Here is a 16410-nt window from a genome sequence, read left to right on the forward strand (position 1 = left end):
TAGGGAACCTATGCCATCAGAGAATGTGTGATGGAGAAGCCATGCTCCCTCCTTACAGCTGATACAACTGCTATGCAGGTGTGGAAGGATGGGGCTGGCACCAGGAGTTGCATCAGTCTTCTTTATAGCAATGAGAAGGCCTTCTGCACCAGGAGAATTCCTGACTGGCTTTTTATGGCCAAAGTCTGTCCCTTTTGAGGAACTTGAGTGCTGCAAAGGGCCTGGATCTCAGTTGATTATATGACCAGACCCCAGGGTGATTAGAAGAGCACATCTAGGCGCACTGTGCATCAGAGAGGCTTTGAAAACCAGTTTCATGACTGGCCAAGCTATGGTGTGACAGTTGTGTGTTTCTCCTTGATGCAAAACCGCCTCCTTTGTTGAATTTACTTCCTTGTAAGCCAATCCCCCTCCCCCCTTCAACTATAGCTGGCAAAGGAAATAAAGTCCCTATTTTTTTAAATCCATGCATTCTTTATTGATTAAGAAAAAAGTGAGATCACTGACAAGGTAGCCCGGGTGGGGTGGGGGAGGAGGTGGGGTTGGGGAGGAGGGAAGGACAAGGCCACATTGCTTATTGTAGCCATACTACAAATCAAAACTGTTTGAATTACAGCCTTCCGTTGCTTGGGCCATCCTCTGGAGTAGAGTGGCTGGGTGCCCAGAGCCTCCTCCCCAACGTTCTTGGGTGTCTGGATGAGGAGGATATGGAACTTGGGGAGGAGGACAGGCGATTATACAATGGATGCAGTGGTGGTCTGTACTCTTGTTACCTTTCCTGCAGCTCCCCCATTAGCCTCAGCATCTCCTCCTGTGTGTTCTGATCATGCTCACTGTATGCTTTCCTGGCTTCTGTCACTGAATGCCTCCATGCATTCAGCTTTGCCCTATCAGTGCGGGAGGACTGCATGAGCTCGGAAAACATATCATCCCAAGTGCGTTTTTTTTCACCTTCTAATCTGTGATAACCTCAGGGACGGAGATGAAATGGGGAACATAGAAACATTTGCACCTGTAAAGGGGATACAAAGGGAGAGTAAAATTTAAGAAGATACATTTCTGAGAACAAAAGGGAGACTTGGGAGGGTATTGGCTCCAGGGTGATGAAAAGGTCCTGGCTGCCAGGGAGAACGGATTCTCCGCTTGCCTGCTGCGAATTCTCCTCCTCCTCCTCCTCATCCACAAAATCCTCCTCCATGTTGTGTGGGACTCCCCCCTTGCAGGTGTCCACGGATAGTGGTGGGGTACTGATAGGGTCCCCCGCCCCCCAGAATGCCATACAGCTGATCATAGAAGTGGCATGTATGGGGCTCTAACCTGGAGTGACCGTTTGTCTCCTTTGTCTTTTGGTAGGCTTTCCTGAGCTTCTTAACTTTCACGCGGCACTGTTGTGTGTCCCTGGTGTAGCCTCTCTCCACCATGCCCTCTGCAATTTTGGCATATATATTAGCATTTCTTCTTTTTGATTGGAGTTCTGCCTCCACAGATTCTTCTCCCCATACACCAATCCAATCCAGTGTCTCTCGTTCGCTCCAGAATGCTGGAGCTCGTTTGCGATTCTGGGACTGCATGGTCAGCTGAGTTCGCCACACTGACCAAACAGGAAATGAAATTCAAAAGTTCCCAGGGCTTTTCCTGTTTACCTGGCTAGTGCATCAGAGTTGAAAGTGCTGTCCAGATCAGTCACATTGGACCACTCTGGGATAGGTCCCAGAGGCCAGTCAAATTGCACTACACTGGGTCTGCACTACCCCAAATTCGAACCAAGAAGGTCTATTTTAGTGCTACTCCCCTCGCCGAGGAGAAGTACAGCAGTCGATTTTAAGAGTCCTTGAGGTCGACAGAACAGGGTTGGTTGTGTAGCCGCATTGCTTATAAAATCGACCTAATGTAGCTGAAGTTGACCTAACCTCATAGTGTAGAACAGGGCTCAGTTATTACCATCTTTACCATCTGTCATCTCAGGTAGGGTTTGGGATTCAGCTGGACAGGTAGTTGTGGTGATGTGATATATGGGTCCCTCTCTTTCTGGCCCATTCTGGCCAGAAGATCACTCAGGAATCAGGTTGATGAAAGTCTTGGGACCTGAGAAATGGTGTGTGTAGCATCCACGATGGTGAAGCTCACTCCAGCAGCCTCCACCTGTTTTTCCAATCTGTTCTTGTTGGTCTTTCATTGTTCTCTCATACGTTCACCCCAAAAGGGAGCTGTGGGTGGAATAGCCCATCCCCTCATTATTTTGTCCACCAATTAGGCCTAGAATCTAATATTCCAATTTTGGTTCTTTAACTTCTGGTTCCACATCTCCTGCGGAACACAGTCCTCGAATCATGTCAACTTGGACTTTTTGTTTAGACTAATTTGGTTATTCTGTCTCCCTTTCATACCTTTACTCATCAATATTTGGTTTCAGAGTAGCAGCCGTGTTAGTCTTTAAGGAGCCACAAGTACTCCTGTTCTTTTTGCGGATACAGGCTAACAAATTTATTTGAGCATAAGCTTTCATGGGCTACACCCCACTTCATCGGATGCATAGACTGGAATATACAGCAAGATATCTTCTCAATATCTTGCTGTATGTTCCAGTCTATGCATCCGATGAAGTGGGCTGTAGCTTATGAAAGCTTATGCTCAAACAAATTTGTTAGTCTCTAAGGTGCCACAAGTACTCCTGTTCTTTTATTAATATTTGTTGTTCTAGCTCATTGTAACATCTTACATACCTTTACCTACTTTTTACAGTTGAGCTCACAATTTGAGTAAATTTGTAGGCCCAGTTGTCTCAACACATCCAATAGATCTCAATCAAGGTCAAGCTCCTTTTGTGCTGGGCACTGCACACGTCAAGGGGAAAAAATAGTTACACACAGTAAAGGAATTCAGGATCAGGTTTATCTTTGGTCTAAAGTTATCTTTTAAACAGTTTACATCTTTTGCTTTGTGCCATTAGAGTCTGATCTTGCAACATGCTTAGTGCTCACAATTCTCATTTTAGTCAGAGTTGAGGGTGCTCAGCATCAAGTCCTTCATGTGCAATCATGAGTTCTTCGAGTGATTGTTCACGTCCATTACACATTATGTGTGCGCGTGTCGCATGCATGAATGTCGGAAACTTTTTCCCTTAAGTGGCTCCCGTCGGGCCGGCAGGGGAGCACCCGGCAGAGTGCCGCCTCCATGCTGGTGCATATATACCCCTGCCGACCCGACCCCCCTTCACTTCCTTCGTACCGGGGTTGGAATAACTCCTTATCTCTCACTTGCGAGTGATCCCTTAGCATAGTTATCTGTAGTTAGCAGTTATCAATTGTTAATAGCTCTCAGTAGATAGCACTTCCTAATAGTTGATAGTTAAGCTTCCTTTGTTTTAGGTGTTTGGAAGTTGTTTCCAGCACCAGCCCTGGGCTGCGGGGCATGCTGCAGGCCCAAGGGTTTAAGGCTTGTGCCACGTGCCGCAAGCCTATGCCAAACAGTGATCCCCACGACTCATATCTCCGTTGCTTGGGGGAATCACACCTGACTGAGCATTGCAAGATCTATAAGGCTTTCAATCCAAGAACTAAGAAAGAATGAGACTTTCACCTCAAGCAGCTACTCATGGAGGCCGCGCTGCAACCTTTGGCCTCAGACCATCCGGCTGTGGCATCGGTGTCCTTGGTGCAGAGTGCCCCAGCATCAGTTCATGATCTGGCTCTGGCAGGGCACCGCAAGCATATGACGCTGAGGCAGCAGGACAGGCCTGACACCGTTTGATCTCGCAGAGGGCGCTCTCCTCATAAGAAGGAGGCACCTCCAAAAGGACTGAGCACTCAAAAGAGTGGTGCGGCCCCAGGACACGCTTTGGCACTGGTGGCTCCAGCACCGCAGAGCCCGTCGAGCCCCAGACTAAGTGCTTTGAGTGTGGAGGAAGGGCTGGAGGAGCTCCTAGAACAGCTCTCCACGCCGGACACCTTTGAGGCCGCAAAGGACCTCATTGAGCTGTCGACGGCGAGCCCCCACCCTGGTAAAGAGAAGCCTCCATCACCATCACCAAGTTTTTTAGTCCAGAGGCAAGCTGGCAATGGTGCCCCAATCGAGGTCACCGCCCTGGCACCACTCCCAGCACCAGTCCCAGTCGAGCTCATCCTCCGTGGACTCCCAGTTGCCCCTAATGCAACAAGACTCGAGGGCACTGGATCTGAGCCAACGTGCGGCACCGGCTCCGTCAGCGCACTGCTCCCCAGCGCACTGCTCCAAGCCAGCACCGTGGAGATCTTGGCCATCGCCGAGAGAATGAAAGGGCTTCCAGTCTCAGCGCAGCGGCCAGAGATGACACGGCGGTCGACAGGGCTGTTTTCCAATCAATTGTTCCATGACTCCTACACTCCTCCTACAGTAAGTTTGTGAGTCACCTAATGTGTAATGGACATGAACAATCAGTCGAAGAAGAAAAAACGGTTACCTACCTCTCGTAACTGTTCTTTGAGATGTGTTATTCACGTCCATTACACTTCCCACCCTCCTTCCCCTCTGTCGGAGTCACCGGCAAGAAGGAACTGAAGGGGGGTCAGGTCAGCAGGGGGTATATATGCACCAGCATGGAGGCACCACTCTGGCGGGGGCTCTCCTGCCAGCGCGACTGGAGCCGCTAATGGGAAAAGTTTCTGACGTCCGTGCACGCAATGCACGCACACTTAATGTGTTATGGACGTGAACAACACATCTCGAAGAACAACAGTTACGAGAGGTAGATAACCGTTTTTTCTATATCATTAGTAACCTGGTAGAAAGATGTTTTTTTTTCTTTAGTAACCAGAATTTTATTAGGATGTGTTTTATAATTAAGATCTCTCTCAAAATCACTATGTTGTGGTGGTAGAGAGAACCATCTGCTGAGTCTCAACAGTACAGCACATGCCGCTTCAGTGTGAGGCCACAAAACATACTATTTAAATCCGATAAAGTCAGTCCTTTACATACAAGATTGTTGTGGACCTGTTATAATTGTTCTGCTGCATCAGTAGGTTTGCTACATGTCATAGTTTTGTGGGGCAGTTCTCAATATGAAGGGTCTGGACCATGCCTTGTGGGTGTGACATAAAGGACACCCAAAATATTTTTGTAGCTGACATGAGAGCCATGACACAACATAACAGTATTGATGTGTTTGCAGTAAAGCAAGATGCGGTGATAGAATTACCTCAGATTTTATGACAACACTTGCATTTATTATACAGATCTTGAGAATTCTTTGTACATACAACTTTAATTCTGTTTTTAGTAAGGTGGAACAGAAGAGGCTCCTCTCAGTTTTATTTAGTTCCCAAGAACTCTGACATTGGGGCACTATCGGACCTCCAAAGCTTTGAACAGACCCTTTCTGATCTCAGGTGACTTGATGGCAGACTACTTAAACATAAACACCTTCAAGATAAAGGACCCTTTTTGACACCTTCACAATTGTCTAGGTCCTAGAAGATCATGAATTCTTAATTCACCATGAGAAGAGAACTGATGACCAATCTAGAATGGGTTTTCTCAAGGGTAGGGATCTCTGGGTTAGTAAGGATAATGGTGACAACATGGGAGGTTGGCAGGCTGAGAAGCATTCTTCTTGCAACTCATTCAGAGAACTTAGAACCTGGCTCACCAGAAAGAGAGAGAGAATTTGACATTAACCTTTCTGAACTAAACTAATTGGGCCAATCCTTAGGATGTCAGATTTTAGTTTACAAACAACAAAATGGCTGTGTCATGCAACAGCAAGTAGGAAGGAACAAGATTGGGGATCCTCCTCTATTGGAAACCTCAAGCCTTTCTAATCTAAGCAGGAAATTCTCTTTTATCCTTGCACGCCCTCAACATCAGAGGCAAACTTACTGTATGGCAGACTGGCTAAGCAGGCTGCTGGTAGATCCAGTGGAGTAGGATTCACCTTCCTATGAAGAAATTCAGCTAGCCTAAGGTAGAACTCTTTGGATTTAAATGTCAACTGCAAAATACCTATGTATTCTTTGCTCATCAAAAGGATCCAAGAGCAATAGCCCTGATGCACAATTACAGTCTTGTTCAAGTACTGCACCTTCTATCTCATATGCTCCCAAGTGAAGTGTCACCATCTCATCTTTTACTCTCCCTTTAGTCTCTCGTGCTAGCTTACTGCTTTGCTCCTTTTTCTTAGTTCTTCAATGAACTATTTACAACAAAAAGTTATTAAAATGTTTGTGTGTAAATTCTGGCCTTAATTTGGAATTGGTAAATGATATGCTTGGGAAGGAGGTGAGCGAAAAAATGTTTAATAATTCAGCTATGTTTTTAAAAACAATAGTAGTAGTAGTGGCCTCATTCACAATCACTAGTTTTCAGTTAATTCTAGATAGCTTCTAAAGTACTGTATGTAAATAGGTTGATATTTTTGAAAACTATAAAGAATATATTTTTAAGCCCAGCAAGGTTTGCATTTCTGTTTGCATTAGAGTTCACTAATTGCTTGTTTCCCTTTAACTTCTCTCACTGTCTTCTCCCCAAGGGGATCTATTTTAAGTATTCCCAGTTTCTTTAAAAACTTTTTACCTGCTCACCCTTATATTAACATGTTGGATGTGCATAGTTCATAAAAACATTGAAAGCTTTTACAAAGATATGTTTAATTGTATTTTCTTTTGTCCCTCTGTTGTTTATGACTGCCTAGGAAGGAGTACTGCGGAAAGGGATCTGGGAGTCATAGTGGATCACAAGCTAAATATGAGTCAACAGTGTAATGCTGTTGTGTGTGTAAAAAAAAAAAAAAAAGGGGGGGGGGGACATTCTGGGATGTATTAGCAGGAGTATTGTAAGCAAGACACGAGAGGTAATTCTTGTGCTCTACTCCGCGCTGATTAGTCCTCAACTGGAGTATTGTGTTCAGTTCTGGGTGCCACATTTCAGGGAAGATGTGGACAAAGTGGAGAAAGTCCAGAAAAGAGCAACAAAAATGATTAAAGGTCTAGAAAACATGACCTATGAGGGAAGATTGAAAAAATTGAGTTTGTTTAGTCTGGAGAAGAGAAGACTAAGGGGGAACATAACAGTTTTCAAGTACATAAAAGGTTGTTGCAAGGAGGAGGGAGAAAAATTGTTGTTTTTAACTTCTGTGGATAGGACAAGAAGTAATGGGCTTAAATTGCAGCAAGGGCAGTTTAGATTGGACATTAGGGAAAACTTCCTATCAGAGTGGTTAAGCACTGGAATAAATTGCCTAGGGAGGTGGTAGAATCTCCATCATTGGGGATTTTTAAGAGCAGGTTGGACAAACATCTGTCAGGGATGGTCTAGATAATACTTAGCCCTGCCTTGGGTGCAGGGGACTGGACTAGATGATCTCTTGAGGTCCTTTCCAGTTATATGATAGCAGTGATGTGCATACGGACTCCTACAGATTTTAACAATCTGACTAACATCCTTCCAAATTTATTCCCTTGTTCAAGTATGTGGAACCAAATCAAGGTGTTTTGCTTGCCAAGAGAGATGGCAACTGAGATTTGGCCTATTTTATTTTTCCTTGTGCCATTTCAGATTTGGTTTCTTGATAGTTTTCAAAGTTTTAAATACATTAATTAATGGGCTACCTGCACACTTTTCTTATGTACTGCAACTTCTGGCTTAGTTATTCCCTTTTTTATATTAATTAACGATCTCCAAAACCACCAGGGGAGTAGAGAGGATGGGTTTATACCTTTCACAAGCAGAGTCAGCTTTGGCATTTTTTGCTATTCCTAAGAAATATTTTGCAGCCAATCATCTGGTGCCTTCGCAGCCACCTTTAAAACTTACCGATTACTATCCCATTCTTTCAAAAAATAAAAGTGTCTCTTATCCACCATTCTCATGTTGGAATGCTTATTTTGGTCACTTGAGTAGTTCATTAAAGGGGGGCTGCTCATATCATTTAACGTTTAAGCACATGCACAATTGTGGCCTTGGTTTTATATCTACAGAATACCCCATATTAAGATTGCCTAACACTTTCCATTATTTAAAAAAAATCTTGCAATCTTTCTTTGGAGAGCTTTGTTGCTTCCATAGCTTGCAGTGGGATTTTGAAATTTTGCAGGGGAGTGCAATTAGGTTCATGGAAATTCATTCACATTTGGCTGAGTTATATGCTGTAGAAAATCACCATTTCCTGTTTGAGATTTTCATAACAAGACACACATTCCTTTCTTTCTCTGATTTAAAAATAGAATAAATAATGTCACAGCAGCGCATCCATCAGCCAATCTGCATAGCTCAGACTGCATTGTCTTGCACTTGTCAATTATGAGCAAGAAATTACACCAAAAAACTGTAAATGTATTTTTTCAGTCCATCAGTAGCTAATATTTTAATTCAGAATACTTAACTATCCATTTATCTAATAAAGACAACAAAAATGCAAATTTCACCAGCCAATCTACTCTTCTCTTCTGCCAGCCCACTTCTCTATTCCTCTGTGTCTGGTCACCAGATATACTTTTGGTTTTAGATAAAAAGTTGTGATTAGTGTATGTCTAAATCAATCTACAAACTTCATTCTATTTTGTGAACGTCATTTGGATTGTAAACTACTGTGCCCTTCACTTTTGCCCTGTGTCCTCCATCTTGAGCTGGGACACCCAGGAGATATTAGAAGAAATCCTTACATCTAGCAAAAAGGGTAACAATGGGAAAGTCATCAAAATTCCTCAGCCTTGATGGACCTCCATTCAAATGTGTTTATGCTAGAACAGCAGGCTGGCTGCAGTTCCAGGGGAATTACTAGTTCCAGTTTAGATGCATTAGGAAGGGGGTCTGGGAGTTCAGCAACTGATTACCTGACAGGTTTTGAAGCTGTCTGAAGGTCACCTGACAGAGGAGGCCAGAAATTTATTTAAGGTCCAGATTTTTGTGTGCCCGGGCAAGCAATTCAAAATACTATTTTTGGGAGCTAAATCCTTCCTAGCCCAGGAGTCTTCTGGGTAGGGCTTGCCACTACTTGGTGATCTCTGAACCCAGTTCCCACCTAGTAGTGTGACTCTCTAGATTCATTGTCCTTGACTGCCTCCCTGGAGCTGGATAGTACAGGCTGCAAAGAGGAGTTAATGTTGTTTGGAACATTATTAACCTACTCATGGCTATCAGTGGGGTTAAGAGAAGGAACATTCCATGGCATGTGGCTATTCCTTAGCTTGGCCACCTCCTACTCCTAGATTCCTGACTTCAGAACTGGAACAGAGTCATTTCTATTGGAGGAGAGAGCGTCTGGCATAGAAATGTTCATCTGCTTGATACGATGTTTGTCCACTTGTATTACTGGATAAGAGCATCAGCCCTTATATTTGTATCAAGATTTTAAGAGTTATCTTTGTTATCATATGTTAATATTTCTGATTATCTGGAGAATCAGTTGGTGTAAAAAGTTTAGTCAAAAGAATTACATTTTAATGGAGAAATCCATAGATTAGTAGAATGAATTTAAAAGCAGAGATTAATCAGCATTTATATTTATAATCTAGTTTAAACTACTATTGTGATAAGATTTTATGGTGCTTAAGACAATATAACCTTATTTAAAATAAAAATACCTGCAGAAGGATATAGGAGCAATGTAGCATATTACAGTGGAAAAGGAAATGCAATTGTAATAAGACTCATGTTTCTTAATTATCGAATAATAAAGATCTAGATGCATGGTGTAGGTCGGGGTAGGCAACCTATGGCAAGCGAGCTGATTTTCAGTGGCACTCACACTGCCCAGGTCCTGGCCACCGGGGCGGGGGGGGGGGGCCTCTGCATTTTAATTTAATTTTAAATGAAGCTTCAACAATAGTTTAGTTATATATTATAGACTTAGAGAGAGAGACCTTCTAAAAAACGTTAAAACATATTACTGGCACACAAAGCCTTAAATTAGAGTGACTAAATGAAGACTTGGCACACCACTTCTGAAAGGTTGCCAATCCCTGGTGTAGGTGATGCTCTTGGCCAGGGAAAATGGGCTTCAGTGCCATTTTTCCTACTCATAGAGTATTTTATAGAATCTGTATTTCAAATCATTTTCTTGCCCAAATCTCTGACAAGTCCTAACAGGAATTTTGGCAGAGACTGTTTAGATTACAAATTCACTGTGTAATATGTGGGTTTATGCAGGCTTCCTTGGATTTAGGAGAAGAAGTTGCAAATTTGGAAAATGGTTTTGATCTATATTCTATAGCCATACAAAAAAGGACCTTCACTTTCAGTTATTTTATTGGCCATAGTAGTATTTGTTTCTGATAACAATAATCGGGGGAGAAATTATGGTGTTCAAAAAAGAATTAGACAAATTCATGGAGGATAGGTCCATCAGTGGCTATTAGCCAAAATGGTCAGGGATGGAACCCCATTCTCTGGGTGTCTCTAGCCTCTGACTGCCAGAAGCTGGAATGGACAACAGGGAGATGGATCACTTGATGATTGCCTGTTCTGTTCATTCCCTTTGAAGCATCTGGCATTGGCTGCTGTTGAAAAAGAGGATACTAGGTAAGATGGAACATTGGTCTGACCCAATATAGCCGTTCTTACGTTCTGCTGTGTTTATTGATAATAGTACATGCATTAAGAAATGTAAATCGAATTGTTAGAAGCTTGTTTAAATATGTAGATCCTGGAAATTATGCTGATACACACACCAGTTTAGAGTGCTAAGCCAGTATTATAATTTTGGAACTTGTTCATCTCTGTGTTGTGTTGTTGAATTACAGCATAGATGAGAAGACATACCAGAAGACAAATTTAATGAAAATGTAAATAATATGATTGTAGTTCTCTTTTAGTCCCCATCCCAACTCCATTTGCTATCCCCATCTTTTATTTTCCGGCCTTTATTATTTTAACCAAAACATAATTTTTGTATACTTGTAACTTTCTTTTAAAAAGTTGTTTAAGTATTAAGTAGTGGTAATCATCAGATTACAAATCATATAGTTTTTACATACCTACATGTTAAATATTAAAAAATGAATTTTTCTTCTTCAAGGTATCAAACTTATTTGATGGATAGAAATGGTTTCTTTTTTTTAATTAATCTTAGTGGGAATGGTGTATCTGTGATGGGCAAATGTTTTGTAATGTTTATGAAGCTGATCTGTACCTCAGTTTTCCCCTATGTGTTGCATTGTTACCCAGTGGGTGAAAGAGATTGTTTGTTCTTGGCAGGCTGAGACACAGGTGTGAATGATGCCTAGCTGTCTGAGGCCTTAGGTCCCATATCAGCAAAGCTCTTGAGAATACAGTGGCAGATCCAATTGCCTGGACGTAGACACCTAGTAACCAATGACCCAGAGAGAGATCTAGACTCCCCGCCTCTCAGCAGGGAGGCAGAGCCACATCTCCCCAGTTTAGAGATTAAGGACTGGAGAGGTGTGAGGTGGGAGTTAAGTATTGGCTGCTGGAGGAATCGGGGGATGCTCACTGAGAAGTCTGATTGAGGAGGTCAGACTGACTAACAGAGGGCTCTAGAGAGCTTTGAGCTCTGGCTAACTAGAATGTACTCTACTGTAACCTTCATTTCTCTATGCTATCCAAGGTCTTCCTATACCGTGTTCTAGTCAACTAATATACCTTACTCAGGGGTCCCCAACGCGGTGCCCGCCATGGCGCCCGTGGGGGCATCTTAATGTGCCCGCGTCCTAGCCCCTGGGAGAGCACCTGCCGAAATGCCGCTGCGGCATTTCAGCGGGGACGCCTCTCGATGACGACGCTTGTCACCGACAAGTGACGTCATCGAGATGCGGCGGCATTTTGGTGGGTGCTCCACCGCCACAGTGGTCCTTTGACTGTCGCCCGCCAGCCGAAAAGGTTGGGGACCACTGTTACTGTTTGACATCACTGACTGAGTGTCACTTCAGATGCTTGTGCAGCTGCATTGCTCACTAAGATTAAGCCTCCCTCGAGGGTCTGTCTCAGTATACTCACAGAATGGAGCTCACAGTATAAAGCAGGTGTGCTAAAGGCCTAGGGGTCCAGTCTAAGGAGGCGGTGAAGGAGTGGTAACCCCTGTGGAGTCTAGCATACTGAAGGGGTTTTCCCAGAGACTGTTCCAAAGCTTTCTCCTGAGGGTATTCTGCGTCAAAAAAATAAAAATTCTGCACACAATATTTGAAAATTCTTCAAAAGTCTGCCAATTGTATTTGTCAATAAATAAATGTGGGGGCTCCAGAATGGCAGCAGGAAGCACAAGCCAGTGACTGCACAGAGGTGTAGGAGATCACCCCCCCCCCACCCAAGGACCAGGACTGTCCCAGAAACACCCGGGGGCCCTGCCCCTCTGTGCCAAGCACACTAGCTGTAGGCAGGCAAGCTCAGCCCAGCAGGATCCAAATATGGAGGGCTTAATGTAGGGAGATCCAGGTATGGGGTGATAGGGTTCTGTGTGGGGCAATCTGGGTGTGAGGGTGGGGGGCCTGGGTGTGAGGGAGATCAGGATAAACAGGGGCTTGTTGGGAGGGAAGGGCTCTGGGTGCAGACACAATGGGACTCCACAGGGGGATCCAGGTGAAGGTGGTTGGAGCTCAGCAGGGGTGGTGGTCTTGGTTTGGAGGGCTCAGCGCGGGGGGTGTCCCAGTTGCTGGCTTGGTGGGGTTGGAATCCGGGTGATGGCTTAGTGGAGTGGGAATCTGAATGCAGGTGGCTAGTCAGGGTGGTCCAGGTGCAGGTGGGGTGGGGGTTCAAGTGCAAATGGTGGTCTGGGTACAGGGGTGAGGCTTGGCAGGGCAATTTGGGTACAAGGTGGGTCTGGATGAATGGGGATTGGGCGGATGGGGAAGCAGCTACCCGTACAGTGACCCCTCCTCCTCACAGCTGAGGAGCGATGGGGGCAGGAAGCAGGCTGGGGGTTTCAGCCCTTCCTGCAGCTGGAGAGGTTTCTGGGAGTGGGTCTTACCCAGCCCTTGCCGCTCCTTACCGGGGAAGAGGAAATTCTGTCCTCTCCAGCCCAGCCAGGATTAGTAGCTGAGCCTGGCACAGAGTAGGAGCCACTGGCCGAGGCTTCCCCAGCCCCGCTCCTCCAGTGATTTACTACTCCGCTGGCTGCTCTGGGCACCCAAAACAATGCACCTGCGCTGCTGGAATATGGTGCATGACTGTTCTTGCAGCTTCTCTTTGCTTCCCTATGAGAGAGTAATTTTTTTGCAGGGAAGCAAAGAAATCTGTGTGGGACATGAACTCTGTGCATGTGCAATGGTGCAGAATTCCCCAAGGACTAAAAGCTGGGGCCATAGCAGTATTCCAATGGATCTGTGACCGTATCACCCTGAATCTACACCTGGACTACCACTAATTTGAATGAGAGATTTGCTGAATATTTAGCTGTTTGTTCAATACTTTATTGTTGCATTCAGAGTCACTCAGTGAGGAAAATATTTACTTTTAAACCATCGCAAAGGTATCCCTTTGTTTCTCTTCCTTCCTCACCCTTCTTTTTCTTTCCCTTTTTCTCCTCTTCACCCCTGAGCATTTCCTTCCCTGCAGTAGTTATCATTTCCCATCTCTCCATGGGCATCACTCCTACTCTCCACATTGCATTTGCTAACATGACCATTTGTGATTATGTATATTGTATGTTGTAATGTTTGTTGGGTAGACTAAAATATTTAAATATTTACATCTTGTCTGTCTTACTGGTATAAATTAATTTGAGGCTGAGGGTGGTATATGCTGATGAATGGTAACCCTCTTCGCTGAACCTAGGGTTGAGAAACAGGACTGTTAATCTTGCCTTGGGGTGAGCAAGATTACATTAACATTGAAGAGTCATAATTGGGCTGTAGAGTTACCATCCAAGTGAGATTAATAGAAGGTAGGAAAGTTCCCACCTCTGAGGCTACTTTCACTGCAGCAGGTGTTGTTTTTTTACAGTGGGATAACTAATCTGCATTAGCTGTCCCATTGTAAAATCCTGTTGGAGTCAAAGCACTGAAGTTTTAATAAAAACTTTAATGAAAGGTAGCTAGGTGAGGTTAATGCTATATCCCCACCTGTGATTGACCTTGCTTAATTTACCTCATAGTAAAAACTACAGTGCCATGTCTCCATTAGGATTTTATGGTGGACTAGTTAATGCATGTTGTCCTGTGGGGAAAAAAAAACACTTTTCTGGGAAGTGAAAACAAAGCCTATCATTGTTTCAGGCTGTTTACAGAGTTAGGAAGACAACAGAATCAATTACGTTTGTTTAACATTGGGAAGTTCTTTGCAACCATGAAGGCTAGACTCTTACTTTTTTAAAGGAATGAAGTTTATATTCTGCATAATCTGAACATGTCTTGCAGGCCACATAAACACATCAGGTGGGCTTGATCTATAGTCTGTCTAAATTTGGCGGAGGAGAGGGGGAGCACAATTTGTTACTGAAAACGTATATCTGTGTAATTGATGATTGAAGGCTGACCGAAAGCTGCCATTGACTTCAGTGGGCTCTGGATCAGGCCCTTCATTTGCCTTACCGATCCATGAAAATCACTGTTGCAGTGGTTTTCTGGAGTGTTGGTGGGAGCCTTTCCTGATAGACGATAGAAAGAAGCATTTTGAGAAACAAATGGTGGGTATCGGGAGAGAAGGTAGTGCATGAAAAAGGATATTTCTCCTATGAAGTGGTCCTCAAAATGAAAAATTAGAGAACCACTGCATTAATTGTTAAATGAATTCGTTCTTTTTTAAATGTTTTAAATTAAACATTTTTCTGCCTGTGATTGAGTCTAATAACTTAACATAGTTTCTTTTCTTTATTTAACAGGCATACAGGAGTTTCCAGAAAACATCAAAAACTGTAAAGTTTTGGCAATTGTTGAGGCCAGTGTAAATCCAATTTCAAAGTAAGTTTTGTCCCCCCTCCCGCTTCATTCTGATGACAAAACCTAAACTTTCTTAACATTTATTGTGTTGTATGTCTGTATAGTTACACATGGAGCTAGTAGTGCCCCCCCATAATTAAAGTTGCCCAGCAGGTCCCATTATAAGATGCTCTTTTTCAGTTGCTTACAACTTTGCCAAACTTTAACTGTCCAGGCTGAAATTTTCTATGCTGGGTATTTGCCTCAGGTTGAGTTTGATTTAGGGTTTCCAACCCTCCAGGATTGTCCTGGAGTCCCCAGGAATTAAAGATTAATCTTTAATTAAAGGTAATGTCATGTGATGAAACCTCTAGGAATTTGTCCAACAAAAGTTGGTAGCCCTAGTTTGATTAAAGTTTCAGCAAAAACAATTCAACGATTTCTGAGAACAAGTTTAGAGGAAGAATATATATTTTCCCATGGTTAAAAGAAAACAAACAAACTGAGATGCTCTAGTGCCCCCATGCCTTGAAGCACGGAGTTGAAATTTAGCAGGGAGATAGGCTGGTGTAAGGGACATGCTATCTAGTGTTTGTATGACTGTTTGCCCAAAATTGGCCAAGTTATAAACCTTTTAAAAATTGCATTTGCCACAACAAATAAATAATATAATAATTACTGTATAGTAGTAACTTGCTACAGTTTGGCAGGTAAATTCTCCAGAGTCCATCTGCACTGATCAGGCCCAAGCCCAGGACTGCAGGCTCTTAGCAGGACTTTCCCTGCAATTGCTGCTCCTGGCTGCTAGAGGTGTCTGTGGCACTGGGCTCTGGAACTAAGAACAGAACTGTCAGCATGGAGGCAGAAGCAGCCTGACTGAAATGCAGATGGGACAAGAACTGAGCCAGGATGGGGAGAAAGATTGGGACAAGGAGCTGAGACTGGGAGAAGGAGCATGAGGGGGTTATTGAGGGAGAGACAGGACTGGCACTTGGACAGGCTGGAGCAGGCAATGGCAGAAATGGTCAGACTTGCAGGGGAATGGGGCAGAAGAGTATGCCCACAAGAACATGCTCCCTTCCAGAATCTGGAATTGAACCTAGGGTTCTTGGGTCTCCACTGTAAGCAAATAGCTATGGATCTAGAGCAGTGGTTTTCAACCTTTTTTCATTTGCGAATCCCTAAAAAATTTCAAATGGAGGTGCTTTGGATTTCCTTTAGAAATCTTAGACTAGTCTGCGGACTCCCACGGGTCCACGGACAGCATGTTGAAAACCACTGATCTACATGGGCTGATCAACACAGAGGATGACACAACCTACTACTGTTCTTAATTACCTCTGTAGCTCAAGTGGCAGAGGCCTGTGCTGTGGATCTAAGAGTTCCAATCCTGTTGATGAACCATGTGGGTATCAGTATGGTTCTACAGGATGGAATTAGGTTAAATCAGTTGAATGCTGCTCTAAAAACTGGATTCTTTCCCTGCCTTTGCCACAGAGTTCTTGTGTGATGCTAAACTAGTTACTTAAACCAAACTTTTCATAGGTGCTCACTAATTGTGTGTTCCTCATTTTCTGGGTGGCGGACTTGAAATCCGTGGATGAGTACTCATAGGTGCAACTGAAGT

At 43.8% G+C, this 16410-nt stretch overlaps 1 protein-coding gene across 11 annotated transcripts in view; it reads left to right on the forward strand.

The window, feature by feature from the left end:
- The window catches only part of ERBIN (erbb2 interacting protein), a 249589-nt gene that overhangs the window by 143991 nt on the left and 89188 nt on the right, over window positions 1-16410 (forward strand). For all 11 annotated transcript variants that reach the window (XM_039544892.1, XM_039544893.1, XM_039544898.1 and 8 more), the window contains one exon: window positions 14747-14825. In XM_039544892.1, coding sequence (XP_039400826.1) covers window positions 14747-14825 — 79 coding nt within the window. The remainder of the gene's footprint in view (window positions 1-14746; window positions 14826-16410) is intronic.

Source organism: Mauremys reevesii, linkage group 6 (assembly GCF_016161935.1).
Source record: "Mauremys reevesii isolate NIE-2019 linkage group 6, ASM1616193v1, whole genome shotgun sequence".
NCBI lineage: Eukaryota > Metazoa > Chordata > Testudines > Geoemydidae > Mauremys > Mauremys reevesii.